General features: G+C 38.3%; 1 protein-coding gene across 1 annotated transcript in view; it reads left to right on the forward strand.

Annotated features, from left to right (window-relative positions):
* Nucleotides 1–19,184, forward strand: part of papss1.S (3'-phosphoadenosine 5'-phosphosulfate synthase 1) — a 48,562-nt gene extending 29,378 nt beyond the window's left edge. Inside the window, exons 10-12 of the mRNA XM_041575601.1 lie at nt 6,477–6,745; nt 10,753–10,982; nt 18,909–19,184. Coding sequence (XP_041431535.1) covers nt 6,477–6,745; nt 10,753–10,982; nt 18,909–19,047 — 638 coding nt within the window. The 3' untranslated portion in view covers nt 19,048–19,184. The remainder of the gene's footprint in view (nt 1–6,476; nt 6,746–10,752; nt 10,983–18,908) is intronic.
* The last annotated feature ends 6,641 nt before the right edge of the window (nt 19,185–25,825 follow it).

Genomic DNA, 25,825 nt, shown 5'->3' on the forward strand with positions numbered 1-25,825 from the left:
TAACCTCCTCCGTAGTAAATTCTTACTCTTAACCATTAAATGAGACAGTGTAAGGGAAGCCTTACCATCTGGCATCATTGATCCTGAAAAAACCGTTTTGGCCAAAGAGGCCCATTTTGTGTCATCTGCAAAAAATTCCATAATGAAATCTGGTTGTAAAAATAAAATTTAGAGAAAAAAGAAGGAAAAGAAAAAGAAAAGGAAAAGAAAAAGAAAAAATAGGCGGCTGTAAATATATGGATGGGACAGTAGACATTGGCAAATCCAGTTACCCGCAAAGACATTAAACCTGATATACTGGCTTTGCACCGCAAACCATCACGGGGACTATTGTACCCGCGGGAGATAGTAACCTTCACTAAGCTGCAGCACGCTATTCAGTGTTATATAACCAGGATTTTCTTCTCTGCAATATCTTGCGGATGTGAATTATAAGGATGCACTTTCGTTCCCTCACATGAACAATTGGATTTACATGTGTATCTACTAACGCTTGATTGGAATACTGGCTGTTGAGCCACCTAGACATAATCAAATTTCCACCAAATCCTACATAGAGGAGTCCTCTTTATAAGTGGTTATTTGGGGTTAAAGGGATCCCTGAACCCAGCGCAGCGCTGTTTTTTATTTATTTTAAATGGTTTTAAGTATCTGTGGCATGGTAGTTAAATAAATATTGCCTTTTATCTTTACTCCTTAATACGATTATGTGTGTATTTTGCAAATAATTGGGCCCATACTATTGGAGGATAAGTCCCATCTGGTTTTGTTGAAATTTTGAAAAGTATATGTGGACACCTCCAATTAGGCCATTTCAAATTGGAGAGACACCTTGCGCAATCAATTTAAGTATATAAGAGTCATATGTGGGACTAGTATTCCCTTGTAAGCAAGTTGTCTCCAATAGATTAATTATCGAATTATAATATTTTTTCTTTTTCTTTTCCTTTTCTTTTTCTTTTCCTTCTTTTTTCTCTAAATTTTATTTTTACAACCAGATTTCATTATGGAATTTTTTGCAGATGACACAAAATGGGCCTCTTTGGCCAAAACGGTTTTTTCAGGATCAATGATGCCAGATGGTAAGGCTTCCCTTACACTGTCTCATTTAATGGTTAAGAGTAAGAATTTACTACGGAGGAGGTTAAATGTGTTCTGGAATGTAATATGTTTGGAGGAATATTTGACACGGGGCATTATTCCAAGAGGCCTGCGGGTGCAAATCTTCCCCTCTTTTGAGGACACATCACAGACCTTTAAAACACAATGGGAGGAAATATTGAGTGAATGTTCATGCAAACTTATGTCCCTCCTTAAACAACATAATATTGAGGAATTGGAATTAATTAAGGTACAACAAAAACAACTTTGGGACCAAATTAAAGAATATGAACCAAGTGAAGAATTCAAAAAGATGGACAGTGATTTAAAAGGGTTTATGGATAACCTCAATATAGAGGTTATGCAGGTGAAAAAACGCAAATTTGATAGAGACACTTTGGACCATGAAAACAAACATGTTTACTTATGGAATAATCAGAAGAAACGCAATTACAACACGTATAATAGAAATGGGGGTACAAAGGGTTTTCAGGGGACACAATATAGGAAGAGCACACAGGGTAATTCGGACCGCGACACTCACTCGGAAAGTGAGATGAGCGGTTCTGATACATCTTTCACCACACGGAAACAATTTGATCGGAAGAAGCGTAAGTTTAACACTGTTTTTCATAAGGAACAAGTTATTGCACAGACAACACAGGAGAGGAGCGTCGGAGCTCCACTCCTGCCCAATCTTCCCCAAAACACATCGTCATTCCCAGGCACGAGTTTTTTACAATCACTGAACCTGTGATGGACACAGGCAATTCAGTTTCACCACCATCACATGAAGATTTACAGATAATAAATCTTTCTCACTTTACCCTCACTCCTAGTTGCACTGCGGTATTACAAAAAGGGCTCACTTTTGTACCCTCTAAATCAATAGATCACTTCACACTAGTAAAAGATGTTCACTTATTTGCACGTACATTGCTTTTGAAGTTACAATGGACCAAGGGTAATCGGCAAACAGATTTGGATTTAAGTCAATTCAATTTAAATGATTTTAAGACCCTTAAAATCCTATTTGAACTATGGGATGATCCCAGAGTAGAGGAGGAACAGAAAATTTTGCAAGATATTCAGGACCTATGGTTGGAAAATTCAGGTGATAATACCAAATTACCATCTTGTAAAAAAAGGTCTTCTCGATACCCCAGTACAACTGAAAATGGGGCCGTGGACACCTTTGTACAAAGGGTCACGGAAGATATTTTGCATCTGACGACCAATACTAAGCATCCAAATCTCACTATAGAGGAGATCAATGCACTAAAAACATTGAGGGAGAATCCGGATATAGTTGTTAAACCATCAGATAAGGGTTCGAATATTGTAATCATGGATTCTCCCAAATATGTTATAATGTGCAATAAAATTCTAAACAACAAACATTGGTACCAACCAATTTTGCTACCTCAGGCCCAAAGACACAAGGATAAGTTGTTTGATCTGATAGATCACGCCTATCAGGAGGGAATTATTGACCAAAACACTTTGGAATTTTTGAAAGTTAAACATCCTAGAACCCCAACTTTTTATGCTCTCCCGAAGGTTCATAAGTCCATCAATGAACCTCCGGGAAGACCTATTGTGTCGGGCTGTGGATCACTTACTGAGCCAATAAGTGGATATATAGACATGGTGCTACAACCTTTAGTAACACAACTCGATTCTTTTGTATTGGATACTTCCCATTTACTGAGGGAGATTAATGGACTGACCTTAAGCTCTGACTGCTTTCTTGTGGGTCTGGATGTGGAGGCCTTATACATGAGTATACCACATGCTCTAGGTATTGAGGCCATAAAAAACATTTTTGAGCGCATACACAACCCAATCTCCGAGGAACATAAATTTATATTGCAAGCATTGAGTTTTGTACTACATCACAATGTGTTTATATTTAATGGCATCTATTATCTACAACGCCAGGGCGTAGCTATGGGCGCTAAATGCGCACCCAGCTACGCCAACTTATTCCTAGGAGAGTGGGAGCGCCACGTGTTCTCGGCTGAAGAGTACGACGAATATCTGTGCCACATTTTACGGTGGCACAGATATATCGATGATATTATGATCATCTGGCAGGGCCCCGAACAGAAATTAAAGGATTTTGTGTCTAAACTCAATAAAAATAATTTTAATTTAACATTCACCTTAAATTACCACGACTCCAAATTGGAATTTTTGGATATAGAGATTAAAAAGGACAGCTGTGGACAGGTGTCCACTAACCTGTTTCGCAAGAAGACGGCTGGCAACAGCCTCTTACATGCAGAATCGATGCATCCATTGAAATGCATCGAAGGCATACCAAAGGGACAGTATCTTAGATTACGGAGAATCTGTTCTACAGAGGAAGACTTTAAACGGGAAGCTTACCAACTGTACTCAAGATTTAAGGCACGGGGATACAAAACTCGCTGCCTACGTAGAGCCTACCACAATGCCCTATCTCAGAATAGGGAGGACTTATTATATAAGCCCAAACAAAGCGGCACTCCAGGTAATGAAAAGACTAGACTCATTTTGACTTACAGTAATAAAGACCAAGAAGTCCGCTCATTGATTCGGAAACATTGGCACATTTTGTCCAATGATCCCAATATAGGTCAAATGGTAACCACTCACCCTCTTTTTTGTTATAGGAGAAACAATAGCATTGGCGATTTACTAACTCATAGTCATTTCCAGAAACATTCGAAAACAGCGTGTTGCAAAACAGTAGGTAGCTATAAGTGTGGGGCCTGTGAACAGTGTCAATATATGAGGACATCTAGGGATTTTAGCAATGGAAGAGTCAAATACAACATGTATCATTATATATGTTGTACTACGACTTACGTGATCTACATGTTTACTTGCCACTGTGGGAGCAAATACATAGGAAAAACAAAGAGGCCGCTGAAAAGACGCATATATGAACATATGCGAGATATTAATAATTGCAATTTATTGTCATCTATTGCCAAACACATTTATTGCATTCACAATGGCAAACATATGGGGTCTTATTTTCAGGGCATTGACCGTCTGCATAGCGATGTAAGGGGCGGTGACCTAGATAACAGGTTGCTCCAACTAGAGACCAGTTGGATATTTAAGCTTAATACTTATAAGTCAGAGTTCGGACTCAATGGCCAATTGAATTTTCAGGCCTTTATAAATAAATGAAGGAATGGTCATAACAATAGTCCCTTGATTGGCCCCGCTTTTTTAGACTATTTCAAAAAAATAAAATTTTGTGTTGGTGAGAGTTGTAGTTCTACCTTTTGATTTTCTTTTCATTTTTTTCTCTTTTTCTTTCTTATTTCTTATTCTGATATAAGTTTATAATTATATATCGATTAAATGGGATGATAGTTAAAAATAAGCAATAGTGATTAATCTTACAAATTTTTGAAATATAATATTGTGTAACCATGCCACAAGTTGATATTGATGTTTCCATCACAGCAAAAGTGAAGCCGCGAGTCCTCTCTTCTCATTTGATACCTATTTGGTTGATCCTTTAAATATATTCTACTGAGATAATACCAAAGGGTTACATAACCACGATTATGGGAAGTGAAAATGATACAATTGTTCATATTGATATTACTATATCCTTCTTATGTGTGGGAAGCGGCTTACACAAAAGACCACCCACTTTGAACATGTGATGGCAAAGATAAAACGACGTCATATCCACCCTTTCGGTCTCTTGACAAAGCCACGTTGAGTGGCGAAACAGCTGTCGAGGCACAGCGCTGACACTGAGTCGTTTGGGATACCCTGCTCCCCTATTTTGGGAACTTAAGTGCGCAGACAGAAGATCTCCTGCCAGTTGATGGAACGCGGAAATTATCGGGTGAAAAACTCTCAAAGACACGTGGTCTGTATACCTTTATTTTCGGGTCTGGTGATAGCCGGGATAACTGTTACACCTGGGCTGGCACAATACGGTGACTGTCAGTGATCGCAGTATCACGAAGCCGCAACCTCTCAGCTGGCCACTGAGAGCAATAGGCGGCTGTAAATATATGGATGGGACAGTAGACATTGGCAAATCCAGTTACCCGCAAAGACATTAAACCTGATATACTGGCTTTGCACCGCAAACCATCACGGGGACTATTGTACCCGCGGGAGATAGTAACCTTCACTAAGCTGCAGCACGCTATTCAGTGTTATATAACCAGGATTTTCTTCTCTGCAATATCTTGCGGATGTGAATTATAAGGATGCACTTTCGTTCCCTCACATGAACAATTGGATTTACATGTGTATCTACTAACGCTTGATTGGAATACTGGCTGTTGAGCCACCTAGACATAATCAAATTTCCACCAAATCCTACATAGAGGAGTCCTCTTTATAAGTGGTTATTTGGGGTTAAAGGGATCCCTGAACCCAGCGCAGCGCTGTTTTTTATTTATTTTAAATGGTTTTAAGTATCTGTGGCATGGTAGTTAAATAAATATTGCCTTTTATCTTTACTCCTTAATACGATTATGTGTGTATTTTGCAAATAATTGGGCCCATACTATTGGAGGATAAGTCCCATCTGGTTTTGTTGAAATTGTGCATTAGGAACATTTGTACCCTTGTGTAGAGAAGTAGATGGACACAAATTGTAATATTTGTCATCAGCAGAAAGCGGATTATCATTCTCTGACCTATTCTCAAAAGCCGCGATTGAGAAGGTAAGGTTTTTGCCAGTAGTTTTTCTTCAGTGCTGGCTTTTGGCCCATGCACCAGTTTAATCCTAGATCATTTTTCGTAGATGTATATTCTGTTTTAAGTACTTAAATGTAATTCTAACATTGCATATCTGTAAACAATGATGATATACTCATTTTCCATTCAGACAAAACGGAATATGTGGGACAGAGCATATGCATGCAATTTATCCAAGGAATAATCAGTTTATATTAGTAACCTGTTTCCTTTGATACAACTGGTGGAAATATTTAATTGCATTCTTGATACTTGTGCCAGATTGTGGGATATGTGTTTTATTTTAAGGTCTTCATATTAATTAGTAAAAATCTTGTATTTGATGAGCGTGATCTTACAGTTCTGGTCATATAGGGATGTCATTTGCCCTTTTAACCATGTAATAAATGCTGATAGAGTTCTTTATGGAGTCTGTGTTATGTGGTAGTCTTGGGCACAATGTGATAGTCTGGGGCTCAGTGATTACACAAGAAATATTTACCACTATTGTTCAAGATGACCTGTGTTTCTATAGTTGCTTTGTATGCCAGTAATTGCCATGAGTGTGTTGTATGACCAATTATCTTTTAGGACATTTATTTTAGCCATGTGTGAACATATCTGTCCAAGTACTTTTTCTTATGGCCATTCCCTTTGTTTCCCATTAGACGCAGTCTTTGCCTTCCAATTGCGCAACCCAGTGCACAATGGGCATGCCCTTTTAATGCAGGACACGCACAGGCAGTTGTTGGAGAGGGGTTACCGTCGTCCTGTCCTCCTCCTTCACCCACTAGGAGGTTGGACAAAGGATGATGATGTTCCACTGATGTGGCGTATGAAGCAGCATGCAGCTGTCCTTAAAGAAGATGTGCTTGATCCAGAGACCACTGTTGTGGCCATCTTCCCATCACCAATGATGTATGCAGGTCCTACTGAGGTGCGTGGAATCTCAGAACATGATTTCTTTGTCTTTCTGAAACTTTCGAATCGTAGAGATGCACCGAATCCACTATATTGGATGCGGCCGAACCCCCGAATCCTTTGCAAAAGATTTCGCTGAATCCCGAACAGAATCCTAATTTGCATATGCAAATTAGGAGTGGAAGGAGGAAAAATTTTTTACTTCATTGTTTTGTAACAAAAAGTCACGCATATGCAGTATGCATATGCAAATTAGGAGTCAGTTTGGCCGTGCAGATGGATTCGCCGAATCTGAATCCTGCTAAAAAAAGGTTGAATCCTGAACCGAATCCTGGATTTGGTGCATCCCTACTAATCTGTGATGAAAGGGAAAATATAAAATATCCACAATTTGCACAATGTCAAGTAACCCACAGCAACCAGTCAGTAGTTAGCATTTGTTGTCTGCCTTGATTTTAAATGTATTATTCCACAGCTTCCAACGAGTTGGTACCAGGGTGATTTCAGGATGACGTTCACTCAGCAGGCCAGTCAATAGAAAAATTATCATAGTTAATTTAATGTATGAAAAGGGAAACAATCTCTCATTTGTGAAGCAAGGCCAGAGTGAGGCTTTGAATAAGCACCTGCCTTTACAGGAGAAGAACTACTATGGTAAGGTTTCATGTTATGGATAAATTTGGTGTTTTTAAATTATGTAGTGGCTCGTCAAAAAGCCACAGTTTGGGGACTGAAGCAGTGTATAAAACTATATACCCTATTTAACCTTTACTGGACCTACCTAGGTGCAGGATTTTCCAAATATGTTTGGACAAGAGGAGGTATCCTGAAAATCATCTAGGTTTTTGACATTTTCTTATATCTTTGGACTTTTTGGTAGAGTCAGCATTTCAAAGTATGGAGCTGGGGCTTTCATATTCCGCCATTTTCTCAATTTGTACGTCTAAACCAGTTGCCACTTGCCAAAAAAAATGTAGGATTACTAAATATTGAGCATTTAAGATCGTGTAGACTGAAGTACTCAGTCAACATTTTAGATGTTTTTTTTTACTTGTAGCTTTCTAGAAGTTGAAAGCATGGGGCTATTTGCTAATTAAGTGTTTGGGCATCTTCCCCTTTTCTAAAAGGTTTATTTACAAGACCTCCAATATCTTTGTTGTAATTGTAACACACATATATACTGCTCTAGTGTTGTTTGATAACCATACCAAAAAGTACTTTGTAAGCACCAAATGTATTGAGCCATTTTCAGCAGTTTACAATCCATATTCAGTAATGACAGAGAACGCTTACAAAATAAAACGTTTTAAATGTTACATTTTGTGGCCAGTTTTGTTAACTAATAGCTAACTCAGGGAATTATATTTATTTTTTTATTTCCAAGTTTAAAACTATCATGTCTTGAACCTTTTGGTGGGGGGTAGGTGCAATGAAAAACAAAATCCCTCCACGTATGATCATTTTCCAATGAAGACAGTAACTTGCCAGTAAAGTCTATAGTGCCAGATAATAACAGTGCTATAAAAAAAAACCTTATCCTCCCATTTACTGTTGCTCACAGAAAAACACATTTTCTAGAAAATTTGTTCTTTTCATATAAATTTATAATCCAGACCATGCGCCAATAATTCTGTCTAGGTCACACATGGCTTTATTTTGTAAGGTTTTGGACAGTCATAGTTAATATTTCACTGTATTAACAGATTTCTGTATTCAAATATGGCTTTAAACTGTTTTTGCGCATTAACATGTCCATGGTTTTAGCATCTGGATTCTGTACATCTTCTACAAATTAAATCTGCACTCGTATCATTTTAAATACATTTACAGGAAGCAAATGCCTACCATGTCATAGCTAGGAAGTCTATTTTATTACCGGTAAACCAAATCTTCCAGTACAGTGTCTAACCTCCTCCTAATATTAAATTTAAGAGCAGAAAATGAAACCTAGTATTTATTATATACAAGGCATAGCCCATGTATAAGATATGATTGGACTCTGATTAATTGTATGTGCAAACTGGCAGATTAGTCTAGAGCAGGGGTCTCCAACCTTTTTTTTTTTTTACCCATGAGCCACATTCAAATGTAAAAAAAGTTGGGGAGCAACAAAGTAAGAAAAAGGCATTCAAGGGATGTCAGAAAAGGCTGTCATTGGCTATTTGGTAGCCCTGTGTGGACTGGCAGTCTACAGGAGGCTCTATTTGGCAGAACACCTGGGGGCAAATTTACTAACCTCTGAAAATTCGCCAGCAACGGCTTCGCTCACACCGCAACACTTCGCCAGGCGAAGATTCACCAGGACAATGCTAATTCACTAAAATACGAAGTTGCACCCAGGGCGCCGAACGCTGGCAAAGTTGCGCTAGCATTACTGTGGCAAGCAAAGCGAAGTTGTGCTAGTGTTGGCTAATTTGCAGGAAGTTAAATTTCAATGCACGTATATGTTGCAGCAAATACATTACACTACACAAGCCCAGGGAATCTTAAAAAAAGAAAATAGAGTTGTTATATTGCCCTACACATGAGCCCAGTTTATAGTTTATGTGCCATATGTTAGGAAATGTAGGGGGGAAGCCTGGTACCCCAGAAAAAATTGACACTCTTTTGCAGCCTATCACCCTGAAAAGTGAAGTCGCCAGCGTTTTTTGGAACTATTTTTTGAGGAAGTCCCATCTACCCTATTGCACTTTGCCTGGTCTGAGTACCGAAATTACGTCACGTTGGCGAATTTTTGCTAGCTTTCGTCACTTCGCCCTTTATTAAATCTGCCCCTTGGTTTTTATGCAACTAAAATATGGTGAGCAACATGTTGTTTGCGAGCCACTGTTTGGGGACCACTGGTCCAGAGGCATTTCTGGTGGTCCCAAATCACCGGGTGAGCGGTTTGCTCATAGGTAGCCACTTACTTTCTGCTTCCTGGAGTTTTCCACTATACCCAATATAACAGTAGTACAAGAAGCCAGCCCAAACAATCACAAATTAGTTGTTCCCAATATTGTTTACTTCTTCATCTGCAGATAAACTGCATGCAAGCAGATATTGTGCATTGTCAAATAAGATTATTAGGCCCAATCCCTGAACTGCTATCCATAATACATGGATATTGTATGGAATAGTGAGCCCCCATACACTTATAAAAAATTGCATAAAACCTAATTTCATTTAAATTTATCAGTATGTGTTTGGTCAACTCTAGATAAGAATTTTTATTGCATTTTTAATAGTGCTTTTTGTTTGGACCAGTTTACTGATAAATAAAAACGGAATAATATTGATTGAACACGTTCATAAGATGATTACGTTTTGTGTTCCTGCACTTGTTTTTTTTTTTTTTTTTGCCAAACACCCATCCACTTAAAGTTCTGCATTTTTAAAAAGCAGTGCAGAGAGGTAGCTTTTTAAAGAAAATGTGCTTTCTAGCAGCCAGACATTTTAGTGGTTGAGGTTTTAGTATGTTGCCATATTAATGGCTTGGATTAAAATTCTAAAATGATTTATTTTTATGACCCTGATAACATTTTTGCCAATGCTGAAAAAGGCAGCATATTTATTCTGTAAAAGTAAATTGTTTTCTATTAAGAAACAACATTAAAGCCAAGCAACAGTATTTTGGTGCCCAACTTTAATATAAAGAATATGCAAGTTAAATAATAAGGGGAATGGGGGTTTGTTGGTGTTGCCAAGTAGAAAAACCATCAGTTTGGCTGTAGAAATTTGGTCTTGTCATTTTTTTAATGAACATTGGATTTTAAATCCCTGTCCCTCAAAAAAATAAGCAGAGACATAAGTGGTCTGTGGTAACTTGTAAAAATTCATGTAAATGAAAACCCTGCCACACTGTTTGTTTTACAAGATTTCTGTCCACTAAAAAAATCTTATATAATAAACTAAAATCATGTAATGTGTTATGGACATATGTTCCTTTAAAATCCCCTTTTTGGTTTTAATCTGTACAGATGTGTCATGGTCTCTACAATGGACAAAAATTCATAATGTAAATTTAGCTTTCATCTCTTTTAGGTTCAGTGGCACTGCAGGGCACGAATGGTGGCTGGTGCTAATTTCTACATAGTGGGTCGAGATCCAGCAGGAATGCCTCATCCTGAAACTGGAAAGGATCTTTATGAACCAACGCATGGCGCCAAAGTTCTTACCATGGCTCCCGGTCTCATCTCTCTGGAGATTGTTCCATTTCGTGTAGCAGCTTATAACAAAAAAAAGAAGTGCATGGACTATTTTGACTCTGCTCAGTAAGTATTTGCACAACATTGATGTAAATGCGCTTGACTTTTCACTTTCACATTTACATAATGCAGCTTCTTCTTTTTTTTTTTTTTTCTAGTAAATTTAGCACATGCTTAATAATTATTAAGGCCCTACATTTTCTTTTGCCTTTGAATGTCTAAACAAAAGGCTGTGGGTTACGAGTGTTAAATGTAATGATTAATAAGATCTTGTCTTTGATCGCCTCTTCCAGGGTCTCAAATCTTTTTATTGTCCTTGTGGGTTATTTCTTAACTCTAGAATGATGACTTGCACTTTTGAAAGCTATGTATGTATGAAAGATATGAATGCATATGCTATGGGAGACATTAATATTGCTATAGTAATATTTATGACAATGTTCTCTTGCTATTTAGTAGAAATAAATGCTTTATTCCTAGACTGTCTTTGAGGAATTGAGAGGAAAAGTGAGTTAACTCTTAATTTGGCAAAAAAAATTCTATAAGAACAAGAATCAACATTATCTATAAACTGCAAAATTGAGTAACGTAAAGTAGATTTATAGACATATCGGCATTTGCATGAATGATTTCTCGAGTGTCTAAACAAGTGTATCCAAGACCATGTACATTTAAACAGAAGCCTGCACCCTTCCTTCTCTTGTCAGTGTAAAATATTTTGAGATGTAAGCACACTACTATAGTCCTGTAGCTGGCAATTTCACTTAGTCTACTCTAACCATTTGTATTTAGGATAATAATTCAAAGTCTGCTAGAAAATAGTTTAAACCTTAATTAAACCCAATACGTTGCTTTTTCTTCCAGTAAGGATTACTTATAGCATAGTTGAGATCAAGTGCAAGCTACTGTTTTATTATTACAAAGAAAAAGGAAATAATTTTTAAAAATTTGGATTATTTGATAATAATGGAGTCTACAGGAGACAGCCCTTCCGTAATTCGGAGCTTTATGGATAACAGGTTTCCGGATATCGTATTTAATACCTGAACACATATGGGATATGCAATCCGTAAAGCTCCGAATTAGGGGAAGGCCAACTTAATTTTATTGAAATAATTTAAATTTGTAATAATGATTACCTTTTTCTCTGTAATAATAAAACCAGCACCTTATACTTGATCCCAACTAAGTTATAGGTTATCCTTATTGGAGGCAAAACAGTCCTATCAGGTTTATTTACTGTTTCAAAGTTTTAAGTAGACTTAAGGTATGTAAATCCAAAATATGGCAAGATCCCTTATCCGGGAAAAACCCAGATCCTGTTATAAAGGTGTTTACATTTCTGAGGTGTAAACAAATATTACCTGCCCTGCCTCTATGCCTGAGTCAATTAATTTCACTTTCCATTCAGCACTTCCTAGATGTTAATGCCCTCTTACATTACCCCTCCCATCTAATGCTCTATAATTTTGTAGGGTACTGTGTATAGGCATTAGGTCCCCCATTCTGGTGCATACACAAGATTTTGAGGTAATGCACAACTTGTCTTAATAACATTGTCCACAAAATGGCTCCTGCCTGTGTGCTATGATTGTGTAACACCAAAACTGAAGGAAACAAATTTTAAATAATAAATGTAGTATAATTACATTATATTCTGCTCAACTACCATGATAGAAAATAACTTGGAATTATAATCTTAGGGTGACAGGCCCCCTTTAACTGCCATTCAGAGCTGCAGCTGCAGTCTAAATTATATTTAGTTGCCAAATCCCCAAAGGAACATAATATGTATGTTGGCATTTCTGTAACAGCACTCCGTATAACAAATCTGTACAGTAATCAGGGTTGAAGTAAAAATTTGCTGTCACAAGATTAAAATTCATCCCACACATTTTCCATGTGGGTTTTTGTTCTTCCATAGAAAGCCTTGCAGTATTGCCAAATTTGTGTTCAATACAAACACATTGTTCTGTGAAATTAAAGTAGATGTTGTGGAACATTTTTTTTTTCCTGTCTGTAGAGATTTGTATCTGTGCAAAAATGCACATCATGGTCTGGTGTGAGCCTGAGCACAGGTACAAAGGTTCTCATCGGGCAACTTTCTGATATAAATTATACTGATTTTGCATTCAATTTAACATAAGGCTCTCAGTGTGAACATTTCACCATTAATCCTCTTTCACAATGCAGCCTGTACTGTTGAGTTTATAAATCTAGCTCTTCTCATAGAGGGCTAGCATTGGAAAGGATGGAAGGCTAGGTACCTGCCTTTAAAACAGAGCAATGTGTTAATAAGTTATTTATGGCATGCCAGATTACTTCCCCCTCCCCCTGCAGAAGGAATAGTTTGGTCCTCCTTTGCCACAAGGTGGGATAAGAGCCCCTTTCCCATGAGATTGGCCTAAGCTTCACCCATGGAACCACAGCTCCCCCTGAAGGATAGCCACCAAATGAGCAGGAGAAAAGTTGTATTTATGGGTCTTCCTCAACCCTCAACTGAAGTAAAATGACAAAAGTAAAAAAAGCGACACAAATAAAAAATAAATATTCAATAAAGTGTCATCAAAATTTCACTGTGAGCCACCACACTGTAAATTTCGGACACCCCCACAGAGTACCTCTGTTTTTGGAAAATATTATTTGAAAGGAGATAACTATTCATTCATAGCTTCATAATCAATGTTTTTGTTATCTCTGAGATTAAGTGTGGGTTCTTCTGCAATATGTATGACTCTTCAACACTATGTACCCCTCCCAACTTGCTGCAGTTTATTTGACAGGTCCAGTAGTGATTGGAATCCCTGGAGTGCTGGTGACTTGGATTAAAGTCACCAGCTGGAGGGACAAAGCCCTACTATTTCATGTGACTGTCATTGAATCCTATCAGTGATCTAACAGACACACAATAATGTATTTTGCAAAATAACGTATGTCTTTATATATTATTATTATCCAAAAATAAAAAGCACCAACCGTAAAGAAAAAACACCAAGACGCCTTAGAATAGAGATGTCTACAATGGTGGTAGCACACAAAAACATGGCTGGGGCTCACTGCAGTGATTTCTCTCATCACATCATATGTGAAAATATTTTGTCATATTACGATCTAGCCTTAAACCCAAAAGACACCTCCTGCCCTGTGGAAAGCACAGCATCTTACAGCAAATAATTAAACACATTGTAGGCCCCCTAACAAGTCTTTCCACGTGCTAACAAATACCAAACCGGTTCACCTCCCACAGAGTAGAGTAGGCAGACAGAGTATGGCACACACAGGCAGAGCATGGGACAAACAGGTAGCATAGGGCAAGGAGAGTATGGGACACACAAGGAGCATAGGGCAGACAGAGTATGGCACGCGCAGGCAGAGTATGGCACGCGCAGGCAGAGTATGGCACGCGCAGGCAGAGTATGGCACGCGCAGGCAGAGTATGGCACGCGCAGGCAGAGTATGGCACGCGCAGGCAGAGTATGGCACGCGCAGGGCAGAGTATGGCACGCGCAGGCAGAGTATGGCACGCGCAGGCAGAGTATGGCACGCGCAGGCAGAGTATGGCACGCGCAGGCAGAGTATGGCACGCGCAGGCAGAGTATGGCACGCGCAGGCAGAGTATGGCACGCGCAGGCAGAGTATGGCACGCGCCAGGCAGAGTATGGCACGCGCAGGCAGAGTATGGCACGCGCAGGCAGAGTATGGCACGCGCAGGCAGAGTATGGCACGCGCAGGCAGAGTATGGCACGCGCAGGCAGAGTATGGCACGCGCAGGCAGAGTATGGCACGCGCAGGCAGAGTATGGCACGCGCAGGCAGAGTATGGCACGCGCAGGCAGAGTATGGCACGCGCAGGCAGAGTATGGGCACGCGCAGGCAGAGTATGGCACGCGCAGGCAGAGTATGGCACGCGCAGGCAGAGTATGGCACGCGCAGGCAGAGTATGGCACGCGCAGGCAGAGTATGGCACGCGCAGGCAGAGTATGGCACGCGCAGGCAGAGTATGGCACGCGCAGGCAGAGTATGGCACGCGCAGGCAGAGTATGGCACGCGCAGGCAGCATAGGGCAGGCAGAGAATGGCACGCACAGGTAGGGTTAGAACAGGTAGGCACTGGCAAGAACAGGGTAGGAGATAGGAACATTATCATGACCACGCTAAAATGAACAGTACATACTATACTATGTATAGTGACACAATGCCAGTGTTGCCCCTATAATATGTATAGAGTATTACAGGTGTGAACAATACATGGGATTACAAGTGTGAGCAATGCAGGTCATTTACAGCCTGAATTTGAGGTGTGAACAATGCAGAGGGCAGTTAATCTCGGTTCTGATACCTTTTTGAAGTTTCACAAAGGTAAGCAATCAAAGCAGCCAGACTTCAATGTATGGCTACAAAAGGGGGGTTGCAGGCTGGATGTGACTGGATGGGGCGCCAATATATTTGATATTGTAAAAAGAAGGCAAATTTTTACTTGTGCTGAACACCATTTTGAAATTTATGTGTGACATTTCTTTTCAGGTATGACTAAAATACAACTTGTAATAGAGCATTAGTTGAATCCCAAATAAGTTTGTTTTTCTTGCAGCTATAGAAGGTTTTAAAATAAAATTACTTTTAAAATAACAGAGAAGAAATATGGAACCTAAATGATAATTATTTGATCCTTTGTTATACTAGAATCTCTTTAAAGGAAAACTATATCCCGAAAATTAGCTTAAGCAACATATAGTTTATATCATATTAAGTGGCATATTAAAGAATCTTACCAAACTGGTTTATATATTTTAGTAAATCTTGCCCTTTTACATCTCTTGCCTTGAGCCACCATTTTGTGATGGTCCATGTGCTGCCTCAGAGATCACCTGACCAGAAATACTACGACTCTAACTGTAACAGGAAGAAGTGTAGAAGCAAAAGACAGAACTCTGTCTGTTAATTGGCTCATGTGACCTAACATGGTTTGTTTGGATTGTTTGTGTGCGCCATCGTACGAGACAGCCCTTATTTTTTAAAATGCCACTTTTCTATTTATGATTACCAAATGGCACATACTACTAAAAAAAGTATATTATTATGAAAATGGTTTATTAACATGAAGTAGGGTTTTACATATGAGCTGTTTTATGCAATATATTTTTATAGAGAACCTACATTGTTTCGGGGTATAGTTTTCCTTTAAGCATTTTTCAAGACTGATGACCTAAGTTCTTGGCGCAGACCTCTTTGGGTTTTAACTTTCACTTTAAAGCCCCCCCCCCCCAAGTAATCTTTAATTTACGGTTAGTTATAAATTTGGCTTCAATAGGACTATTAGATAAACTGCTCACGAGGCAGCTCATTCTTATTTTGACTTGGAATATAAACTAGGTAAAAATGGGGATGAAATGTCATCTTGGAAATGTCCTCTTTGGAAACCATGCAGGAGCCCTGGGAAAGTATTGTTTCAGACTTCAGAATCCCTTTCCCGTATCAGATGTTTACAAAGCAACGTGCCCTTAACATTTAGCCTACAGAAAATAGGTGGTTTTACTTTAAAAACATAATGCTGTAAACAAGACCATGAACCCATCTTGTGCAGTGTAACTGATGTTAGAAGAGACATTTAAGAAATGTAGTGTGGTGACAGATATATTATAGCGAGGGATGAGGTAAGAACAAAACTAGTCTGTCTCTTATTTTCCTTAATCTGAAAAAGCCTTTCCAGAGACATGCAGCCAAATATTCTTTAATGTGGTACAGTGTATTTCCAGTTTGTGTGGTTAGACCACCATTACTGAGGTTTGAAGAGAAATCAATGTCATTCCTATTGTTATCCAAGTTCTCAAATTCTGGAATTCTTAGCTCCCACGTAAAACAGGTGCCTGCCTGTGTGTCAAATACTAGGCTCCGTAATGGATTAAGTGATCTTCACTTCTGCATATTTGTTGCCATGCTGCAGGGACCTAGGGTTTCATTTTAGTTCGCCACATATGTCTTAACAATACTAAGCTGATTAAGTGTGAACTAGTGGTTTGTCAGTCTTCTTGCTGTTTTTCATTCCAGTTTTCCTCCTGTGTGCCTGATTTGAACTATGTTTGCATAGCTCAATCTTATTAATAAATCATTTCTTTAAAAGCGATAGATAGAAATGTGTGTGTATGTTACAAAATAAGAAAGTTATGTCACTTTCTTGTGTTTCTTTGATTGTAATGTGCAATAACAACAGCATTGGGAATTCACCTATAATCAGTCTAAGCTTATTATTTTACTTTCATTTGCTAATTTGGAAATGCACTTTTTATTCCGGAAACCAGTTATCCAGAAATTTCCAAACTGCGGAATGGCTGTCTTCCATAGACTCCATTTTATCCAAATAATCCAAATTTGAAAAAAATATTTCCTTTTTTTTTCTGTAATAATAAAACTGTACTTTGTACTTGATCCAAACTAAGATATAATTAATCCTTATTGGAGGCAAAGCCTGCCTATTGGGTTTTTCATGTTTAAAGGATTTCTAGTAGGCTTAGAGGCACATTTATCAAGTATATACTCGAATATACTCGAAATTTGACTGGGGTTATTTAATAAAATGAAAAAAATCAAATATCTTAAACTCAGACAAATTTTACAGACTCAAAAATTCGAATCGAATTCGACCAAACTCGATTCAAGTTATCCAAAAAAAAACTTGAATGTCAGGAAGGCTACAAACAACTCTAAATTGGTCACTGCATCTCTCCCATTGACTTATATAGTAATTTGGCAGGCTTTATGTGGCGAATAATTCCCTGGTTGAATTTGACAGTTTTGACCATAGTAAAAATTTTATTCAAATTTGAATTCTCAATTTGACCCTTAAATCTGCCCCCTAAAGTATGAAGATCCAAATTACGGAAAGATCCAGAAAACCCCAGGTCCCGAGAATCCTGGATAACGGGTCCCATACCTGTAATATGATAAAACTTGCAAGTCAAGAATATAACTTATTACTGCATTCCAACTTTCTTCACTGAAAAGTCCACCTTTCACTTGGATGCAGACTTATGCAGTGGAGCAGAGATCAGTCCAAAAATGGCTGCTTTCACATTTTCTGGCTAACCTCCACTCCACTGTGTGTGTGTGTCTGCATGCAAGTAGAAGCTGTGCTGATCAACGGAGCTGGGGCAGGGAGCAGATACACTTCTCTCAGAGTTCAAAAAAAAAAAAAAACAGGTTGACAGCAGTGCTGCCAATGCTCTTGTGGTCCTCAGACTTGTTCAAGGAATGGTCCATGCCACTTGTAAATGTGGCATTAATAGAATCAGCCATCACTACATTTGGCAGGCCATTCCGCAACCACACTGTCCTCACTGTGAAGAACCACCTACATTGCTTCAAGTGAAAGTTCTTTTCCTCTAGTCTGAAGGGGTGGCCTCTGGTGCAGTGATCTAATAGCTGATTTGTTGCTATGGGCAACATCACCGGTGCTGTTGGTCTCCAGTGTTAATAAATACGCCCCTTACTCTTTTTGTTTTTCTGACCATGACTTTTGGCTTCTTTTTCGAACTGAATGGAAATTACAGACAAAACAGGCTTGAATGGTTTAAATTGTGCACTATACAGTCTAAAGCTGGCCATACACAGAGAGATACACTCATTTGGCGATGTTGCCAAACAAGCGGATCTCTCCCCGATATGCCAACATTGAGGTGGGCGATATTGGACTGATCTGATCGTGGGCCCTAGGGCCCAATGATGGGATCATAAATTACGTAACATGCGTTCCGCGATCTGACTGGATTTTTAGTCCGGTCCAATCGGCATCTGGCCGACTTCCAGCCAGATATCGATCAGGGAAGCCCATCGGAGGGCCACATACACAGGCCAATAAGCTGCTGACTTGCTCTGTAGGCAGCTTTTATCGGCCTGTGTATGCCATCTTTACTGTATTTGTAGACCAGTCCTGTTATCATGCAATCATACTTTTCCTTGTTTTTTTCACAACCTACCCTCTTTTCCTCTTTTTGCAGCCCTGAAGACTTTGACTTCATATCCGGTACAAGAATGCGCAGATTGGCTCGTGAAGGGCAGAATCCTCCAGATGGCTTTATGGCTCCATCAGCCTGGACTGTTCTAAAGGAATACTACCAGTCCTTAGAAAAGGCATAGTACTTTTACCAGGCAGCATAAAAATAGGTCCATTCCCCCCCACCACCCCCAAGACTAGCTTTACAGGGAAGATTACCTTTGACCAAGTCCTACCAGAGTGGTAGGACTTTGCAAAAGAAGAACTTCACCCATTACAACAAGTTGTAAAAAAAAAAAAAAATGCTTCCTTTATGATATGTAAATGGTTTAAATTGCCACTTACTGGATCCCTAAAGTGCATTGTCTCTCAGAAGAACAGTGTCAACTTCACCCTCATACACTACCAAAAAGCAGAAATTGGCAGTAGGGTTTATGTACCGGGGTAAGCAAATTCTGTGCATGCACAGTTTCTAAGCCATCAATCACCTGTAGAGGGAAAGAAGATTGGCCATATATGCATAGTAACCCTTTTCTCAACTCTCACTCGCTGAATCTTTCCCCTGCTGCCTATCTCTATATCAACACTTGTTATTAAAGGAGTCTCTTTTTTTTAACTTGAGTGTAATGGGTAAAATACTCTGGTAGGACTTTGCAAAATATGAACATCCACTTTAAGGTCTTTAATCGTTGCTTGCTTTTAGGAGAATTTTAACCAGGTGCCACTTAAATACTATAGTTCTAATCATATTTATTGCTAACCCCACCTTCTTTGTTCTTTGACAAAACTTTGGGTTGCTGGCGATTCTTTATGGTCACATGTGGCAGTATTGATCATTCCATTAGTTACAAGTTTTAATATCAGTGGCACTTTTTTACATCAGCACATACTGTTGAAATGATTTCAGTATTTTTGGATATGCTGTCTACACATATCTCAATTGGTATTAACATTTCATTTAGGAGTTGGTCTCCCTCTGTGACCAAATATGGCTTAAGACTTTCAAATGTTACAATTTGTTTTCTCATGGCAACCCCACTTGAAATACATTTTATCACCTACATTACATTAATGCAGCCCTTGTCTTGTCTTCTGAGGTCTTGACACTTCATTTACATATGTTCCCTTTCATCATTGTTTGTGTTACTTTCTGATGTGTACAAAGCATTAATCATGTCATTATGGTGATCAGTTTATGTTGGATACATTAGCTCACAAATCTAAATTCCACCCATTCATGTTACATTTTTATATTTATATAAAAAGTTAGTCTTCTAGATCCAGTGGCACAATAGTTTTCAAAACTGATTTAGCAGGAATACATTTTATATAGGGAATGTACCTTTATTGTAAAATACAAGGATATTAGAAGTCACTAAGGCGTTCCAGGCTATATTTTATAATATACACACAAATACAACCTTGTAAGTGAAAGTTGGACCCTAAAAGGAAACCTATAGTTACTTTTTGTCATCTTTATTTTTTTTACATTTTTAAAAACCTCTTCTATGTTGTTTTATCTTAATTTAACTTGTACACTCTATTTGCTAGACTTGAAGCATTGTCCCTTTTGCTATATAATAAATTGTCTCTGCTTCTTTAGTTACCACAATAAATGTTTATATAATGCCTTTTAAATGCTGTTGTGCTGTTATTTGTAGCCATGTAGCTATTACCTTGGCTTTTATTTATACAGTATCAAAGCTCTTTGAATTATGGAATGGCCATCTCCAATTGATTATCATTTTAAGCAAATTATTCAGATTTTTTTCAGAAATGATTTCCTTTAAATTTGTACTTGATATTAACTAAGCTGCATAAATCTGTATGGGTGGCAAAACAGTACTATTGGTTTTATATAATGTTTACATGTAATGTTTAGTAGACTTAGGTTAAGGTGAACAAAGTTATGGGAACCCTTTATCCAGAAAACCCCAGTTCCTAAACATTCTGGATAATACATTGTATACATAGTAACATAGTAGGAAGAAAAAGATACGTCCATCAAGTTCAACCTTTTAAATGTATATATAATCAGCCTAACTGCCAGTTGATCCAGAGGAAGACAAAAAAAAAAACATTTGAAGCCTCTCCAATTTGCCTCAGAGGGGTAAAAAATTCCTTCCTGACTCCAAGATGCAATTGGACTATTCCCTGGATCAACTTGTACTAAGAGCTGTCTTCCATAAACCTGTATTCCCTCACTCATCCAACCCCTTTTTTAACTCTATCTAATGTATCAGCCTGTATGTCTGATACAGCTCTCACTGTAAAAATTCCCTTCTAATATTTAGATGGAACCTCTTTTCTTCTAATCAGAATGGGTGACCTTGTGTAAACTGAAAAGACCTACTGGTAAATAAAGCATTAGAGAGATTATTATATGATCCCCATATATATTTATAAACAGTTATCATATCACCACTTAAGTGCCTCGTCTCCAGAGTGAACAACCTCAACTTGGCCAGTTTTTGCTTATAGCTAAGATTTTCAATACCTTTTACCAGCTTAGTTGCCCTTCTCTGTACCCTCTCTAATACAATAATGTCCTGTTTGAGAGATGGAAACCAAAACTGGACGGCATATTCTAGATGGGGCCTTACCAGTGCTCTATACAGTAGAAGAATACCCCCTTGAAATCTATGCCCCTTTTATTACAGCTCATTTCTTTATTTGCCCTTGATGCTACTGACTGCCATTGCTTGCTACAGCCACGTTTATCATCTACAAGGACTCCAAGGTCACTTTCCATTATGGAATTGCCTAGTGCAGTCCCATTAAGGGTGCCTTGGATATTTTTACATCCCAGGTTCATGACTTAACATTTATCAACATTGAATCTCATTTGCCAGTTAGCTGCCCAGATTGCCAGTTTGTCAAGATTGTGTTGCAAGGATGCCACATCCTGGATGGAATTAATTGGGCTGGATAGTTTTGTGTCATCTGCAAACACTGATACAATACTTACAATACTTTCCCCAAAGTAAGTAATGAACAAGTTAATATTAATTCTATTAATATTTATAGATTTACAGGTAATCTAAGTGGTGATTTTGGTCACAAACCTTTCTAATATTAGTCACACCAACAAAACATGCTACCGGTAAATAGTCACAGGGTTCTTACCATAATCTACATTATGAATCATATTTGGTAGCCTATAACCTGTTAAAACATACAGGCACTTTAAGCTTGTAACCGCAGGACTTGGCTTACTAGTGGTTCTTTCCATGGAAGTTGTTGGAATGTTTAGGGAACAGTAAAAGGCAAATTAAATACAGTCAATGTACATCATTGAATATTGATAGAAGACTTTGTGTGATGATGGGGATTATGGGACATGGGAACAAACCTGTGGAAAAAAAGTGTCCTCCGAGTGTAATCAGAGATTGTTGGGAGTCCATCCAAGTACTCAATAAAGTAATGTGTCGCTAAATGCACTTGTATCACTTGGCATTCATGCTAAGGAAACAATTTTGAAGATTTTCTTGACCCCAACACATCTGTTTTGTTTCTATCAGGGTCACAAGTTACATTAAAAGCTAACTACAGAGGATTTATTGGAGTGCACCTGCAGCCAAATGCCATGAAAGAGAAAAATCAGCTGATGTTTTCTCAATCTGTGTTAACTGTAAATGGTGTTGGAAATTGTATTTTATTTGTATTCCATCATTTAAACTTCTTGTCAGAATTGGATTGTAGAGAAAGCGAGAGATTAAGGGTAATTTATGAATTCAAGTGGGGTCACTATTTTAAGTCCTGAAAATAGAAAGAACAAGGTGCTCCAGAACATAATATAAATAACTCATGAGTAGTTGATGTGGTCCAGGTGCACCAGCCCCAGACTCCCAGCTTTAGGGAGTGGCAAACCAGGATACAAGAAGATCAGGGCTGTCCGGCACGCCGAGGAATCCACAAGGCCAAGAAACATTTATTAAAAATTGACTTTATTAATCAAGGTTAAAAGTATACTTGCATCTCCATGTGCCCTACTCCTCTCGTACCCACAGGGGTACTTACTTAATCATGTTCTATCATATGTTGCATTGTGAGTGAGAATTTCATGCTGCTTGGAATTGCACTTAGAAGTGCCTTCTGTACTCTGCTATCAATGTTCAAGCACCTTTTCCCTAAGAACCCTAGAACATGTTCATAACCCCTACTTATGGCTTGCACTCCTGGCACATTGTGGAAGAAAATTTCTTCATTATAAATTGTATGCACTCCTACATTCATCACCAAGAAAACTACTTTGCATCCTACACTCTCCTCGGAATGTTTCTGTCTTCTTAAAAAAGAAAGTTAATTATTTTCCGTAATCAAACACTTTCCCTTTATTTGTTCTTACTCTTCATCATTGTGACAGTCTAAAGTGTCTCCACATCTCTTGTACTCACCACCTACAACATGTTTCATTGGTCCAGTCCAGGCAACACTTGACCTCTCCTGTCTATCTGTTTTTTTTCACTTTTAGTTTTACTTTTCTGCCTGAACCCTCTGTAATGATTTTATAGTTCATTTTTACCACACTGTGGGACTTATCATGCTGTGTGTAAAATTAAATTCGCCAGAAAAATGGTGTAAAAAACTGGGTTTTTTTTACACCGCATAGTAAATCTGCCCATGTTGACATTGCAAATAATTAATTATATTTTTCAGTTGTAATATTGGTGTGTTGGCAGCCATCTCCAGTGAATGTACCAGATTCTGAGCTTTCAGAGAGAGCCAGCACTTCACAATAAAACTGCTCTCCGATAAGCAATTGGTTCTCCTACTCAAGGTAACAGCAGAGAAACAGCAACTTTGGTTAACTGGAATTGGATTTTTTTTCTGTTGTGTGCCATTCTCATATCTACCCTAGGTGGGGCAGGGGAGTTTATCAGAGCATAACATGAGTGGAGCACCTGGGAAACTAAGAATATGTCAAGCCCTATGCCAAATTTCTAAATTTAAATATAAAAAAAATCTGTTTGCTCTTTTGAAAAATGGATTTCAAAGCAGGATTCTACTGGAGGATCACTATTGACCGATGCATTTTGTAAAAAAAATCCAATTACAGAATCCCTTAAACTATTGGAATGTCTTGTCTTATCTCTTTTTATCTCCCATTTCACCCATGATCTGCTAGACCCTTTCCCTTTCTATCTACCATCAACATTATAAAGTTAGCACATATGTATATTCTCCTATCTTCTGGCAAAGAAAACACCAAATACGTTATTGTATGTCTGCCATTTCAGTTTATTATGGGGTGTGTGCCCTCAATATTCTGAGCTCTGTTCTCTCTGTACACCCTCTGTTTAAGACACCTTATCCATTCTTATAGTTTAACATTAAATGCATATTAAATTAAATCTATTTTATATCATTATCTATCTTAGCCTAACAGCTATATTCTGAATACATCACCACCATCTCATATTGAATGTACCTATACTCCCCTCTCCCCCATATAATCCACTTTACACTTCTACTACTGTTCATTAATGCTGTTTATTTGGCACATAGGCTGTGGGGTAAACTGTAATCCTGCCTTTTCATCTATATTTATATGAATACCTTTGTCAAAACCTGTCACTTTTTATATTTATATTCTTGCCAAGATCCAACCCTTTCTCTCTCATCCAACTTTTTAAACATTCACTTTTGCCCTTTCCTAAACCCGTTTAGATTATTGCAACCTACTATACTAATCCGACTCCCACTTCCTCCTTCAACCAGTTTTGTACTCTGCTGCTAAAGTCCACCTGCTCTGTTGTTGTTCCCTGTTAACTAAATAGTAAACTCCTATTGTTAACCATCAACCCTTCCCTCCTATGCACTTTACTATGCATCAGCTCCCCCCCCCATCATTTAGATATACTGTAATTCCCATATCACTGACGGATCAACAGATCCATAGGTAGAGACTGTGGATGGAAATGAGGCCTGCTGCTATGCAGAGTTCTGGCTAAATAGCAAAGAGCAAGCAGTAACAAGCTCAGGTCACCAAACAGGCAGAGGTCAGGGCAGGCTGCTGGATCTAAAGTCAAATGGGCCAAAATATAAATCATTGATTACACACACAAGATGACCACGTTGGCTAGGAGCACAAGAGGAGCAAATCATGGCCATAAGGTGAAGCTATTCTGGAAGACCACCACCATGTCAGGACACTACAAACTTTAACACTATACAGGTATGGGATCCATTATCTGGAAACCCATTATCCAGAAACATCCGATCCAAAATTTTATCCAAACAATCCACATTTTTAAAGATGAACTTCTTTTTCTCTGTAATAATAAAACAGTACCTTGTACTTGATCCCAACTAAGGTATAATTAATTCTTGTTGAAAGCAAAACAATCCTATTGTGATATTCATTTACATGATATTAATGTTTACACAAAGATCCAATTTATGGAAAGATCTGTTATCCGGAAAACCCCAGGTCCCGAGCATGCTGGATAACAGGTCAAATACCTGTACATGGTGGGAACAAAAAAAAAATAGGACACGCATGCCATTTTTTAACGCAGCTAAAGGTTTAGAAGAATATATGAATAGTAAATATATAAACTGCTACGTCTTTTAAAGGAACAACTGAAAATAACAAAATATCTCATTTTTACTAGAGTTTGTCTTATCCCAATACTATGGAAGATGGTGTGCATTTACCAGTGCTGTAGTTCAAATGCTAAATAAAACATGTACAGAAATGTGCCTTGTTAAACAACCATCAAGCTAACCAAATGCAATGCCTGTCACATTATCACATAGCGTTTTGCACCTGCACTCATTATATTTGTCTGCTCTGACGTCTTGCTGTGCACAAGGCAAAACAGAATTGGCTCCTCTCGTAGGTTCTTAAAGCCAAAAAAGTGTTCTGCTTTTATTTCTTGATATCCTTCTTATTAATGTGGACATTCAGATACTGTG

This window comes from Xenopus laevis, chromosome 1S (assembly GCF_017654675.1).
Source record: "Xenopus laevis strain J_2021 chromosome 1S, Xenopus_laevis_v10.1, whole genome shotgun sequence".
NCBI lineage: Eukaryota > Metazoa > Chordata > Amphibia > Anura > Pipidae > Xenopus > Xenopus laevis.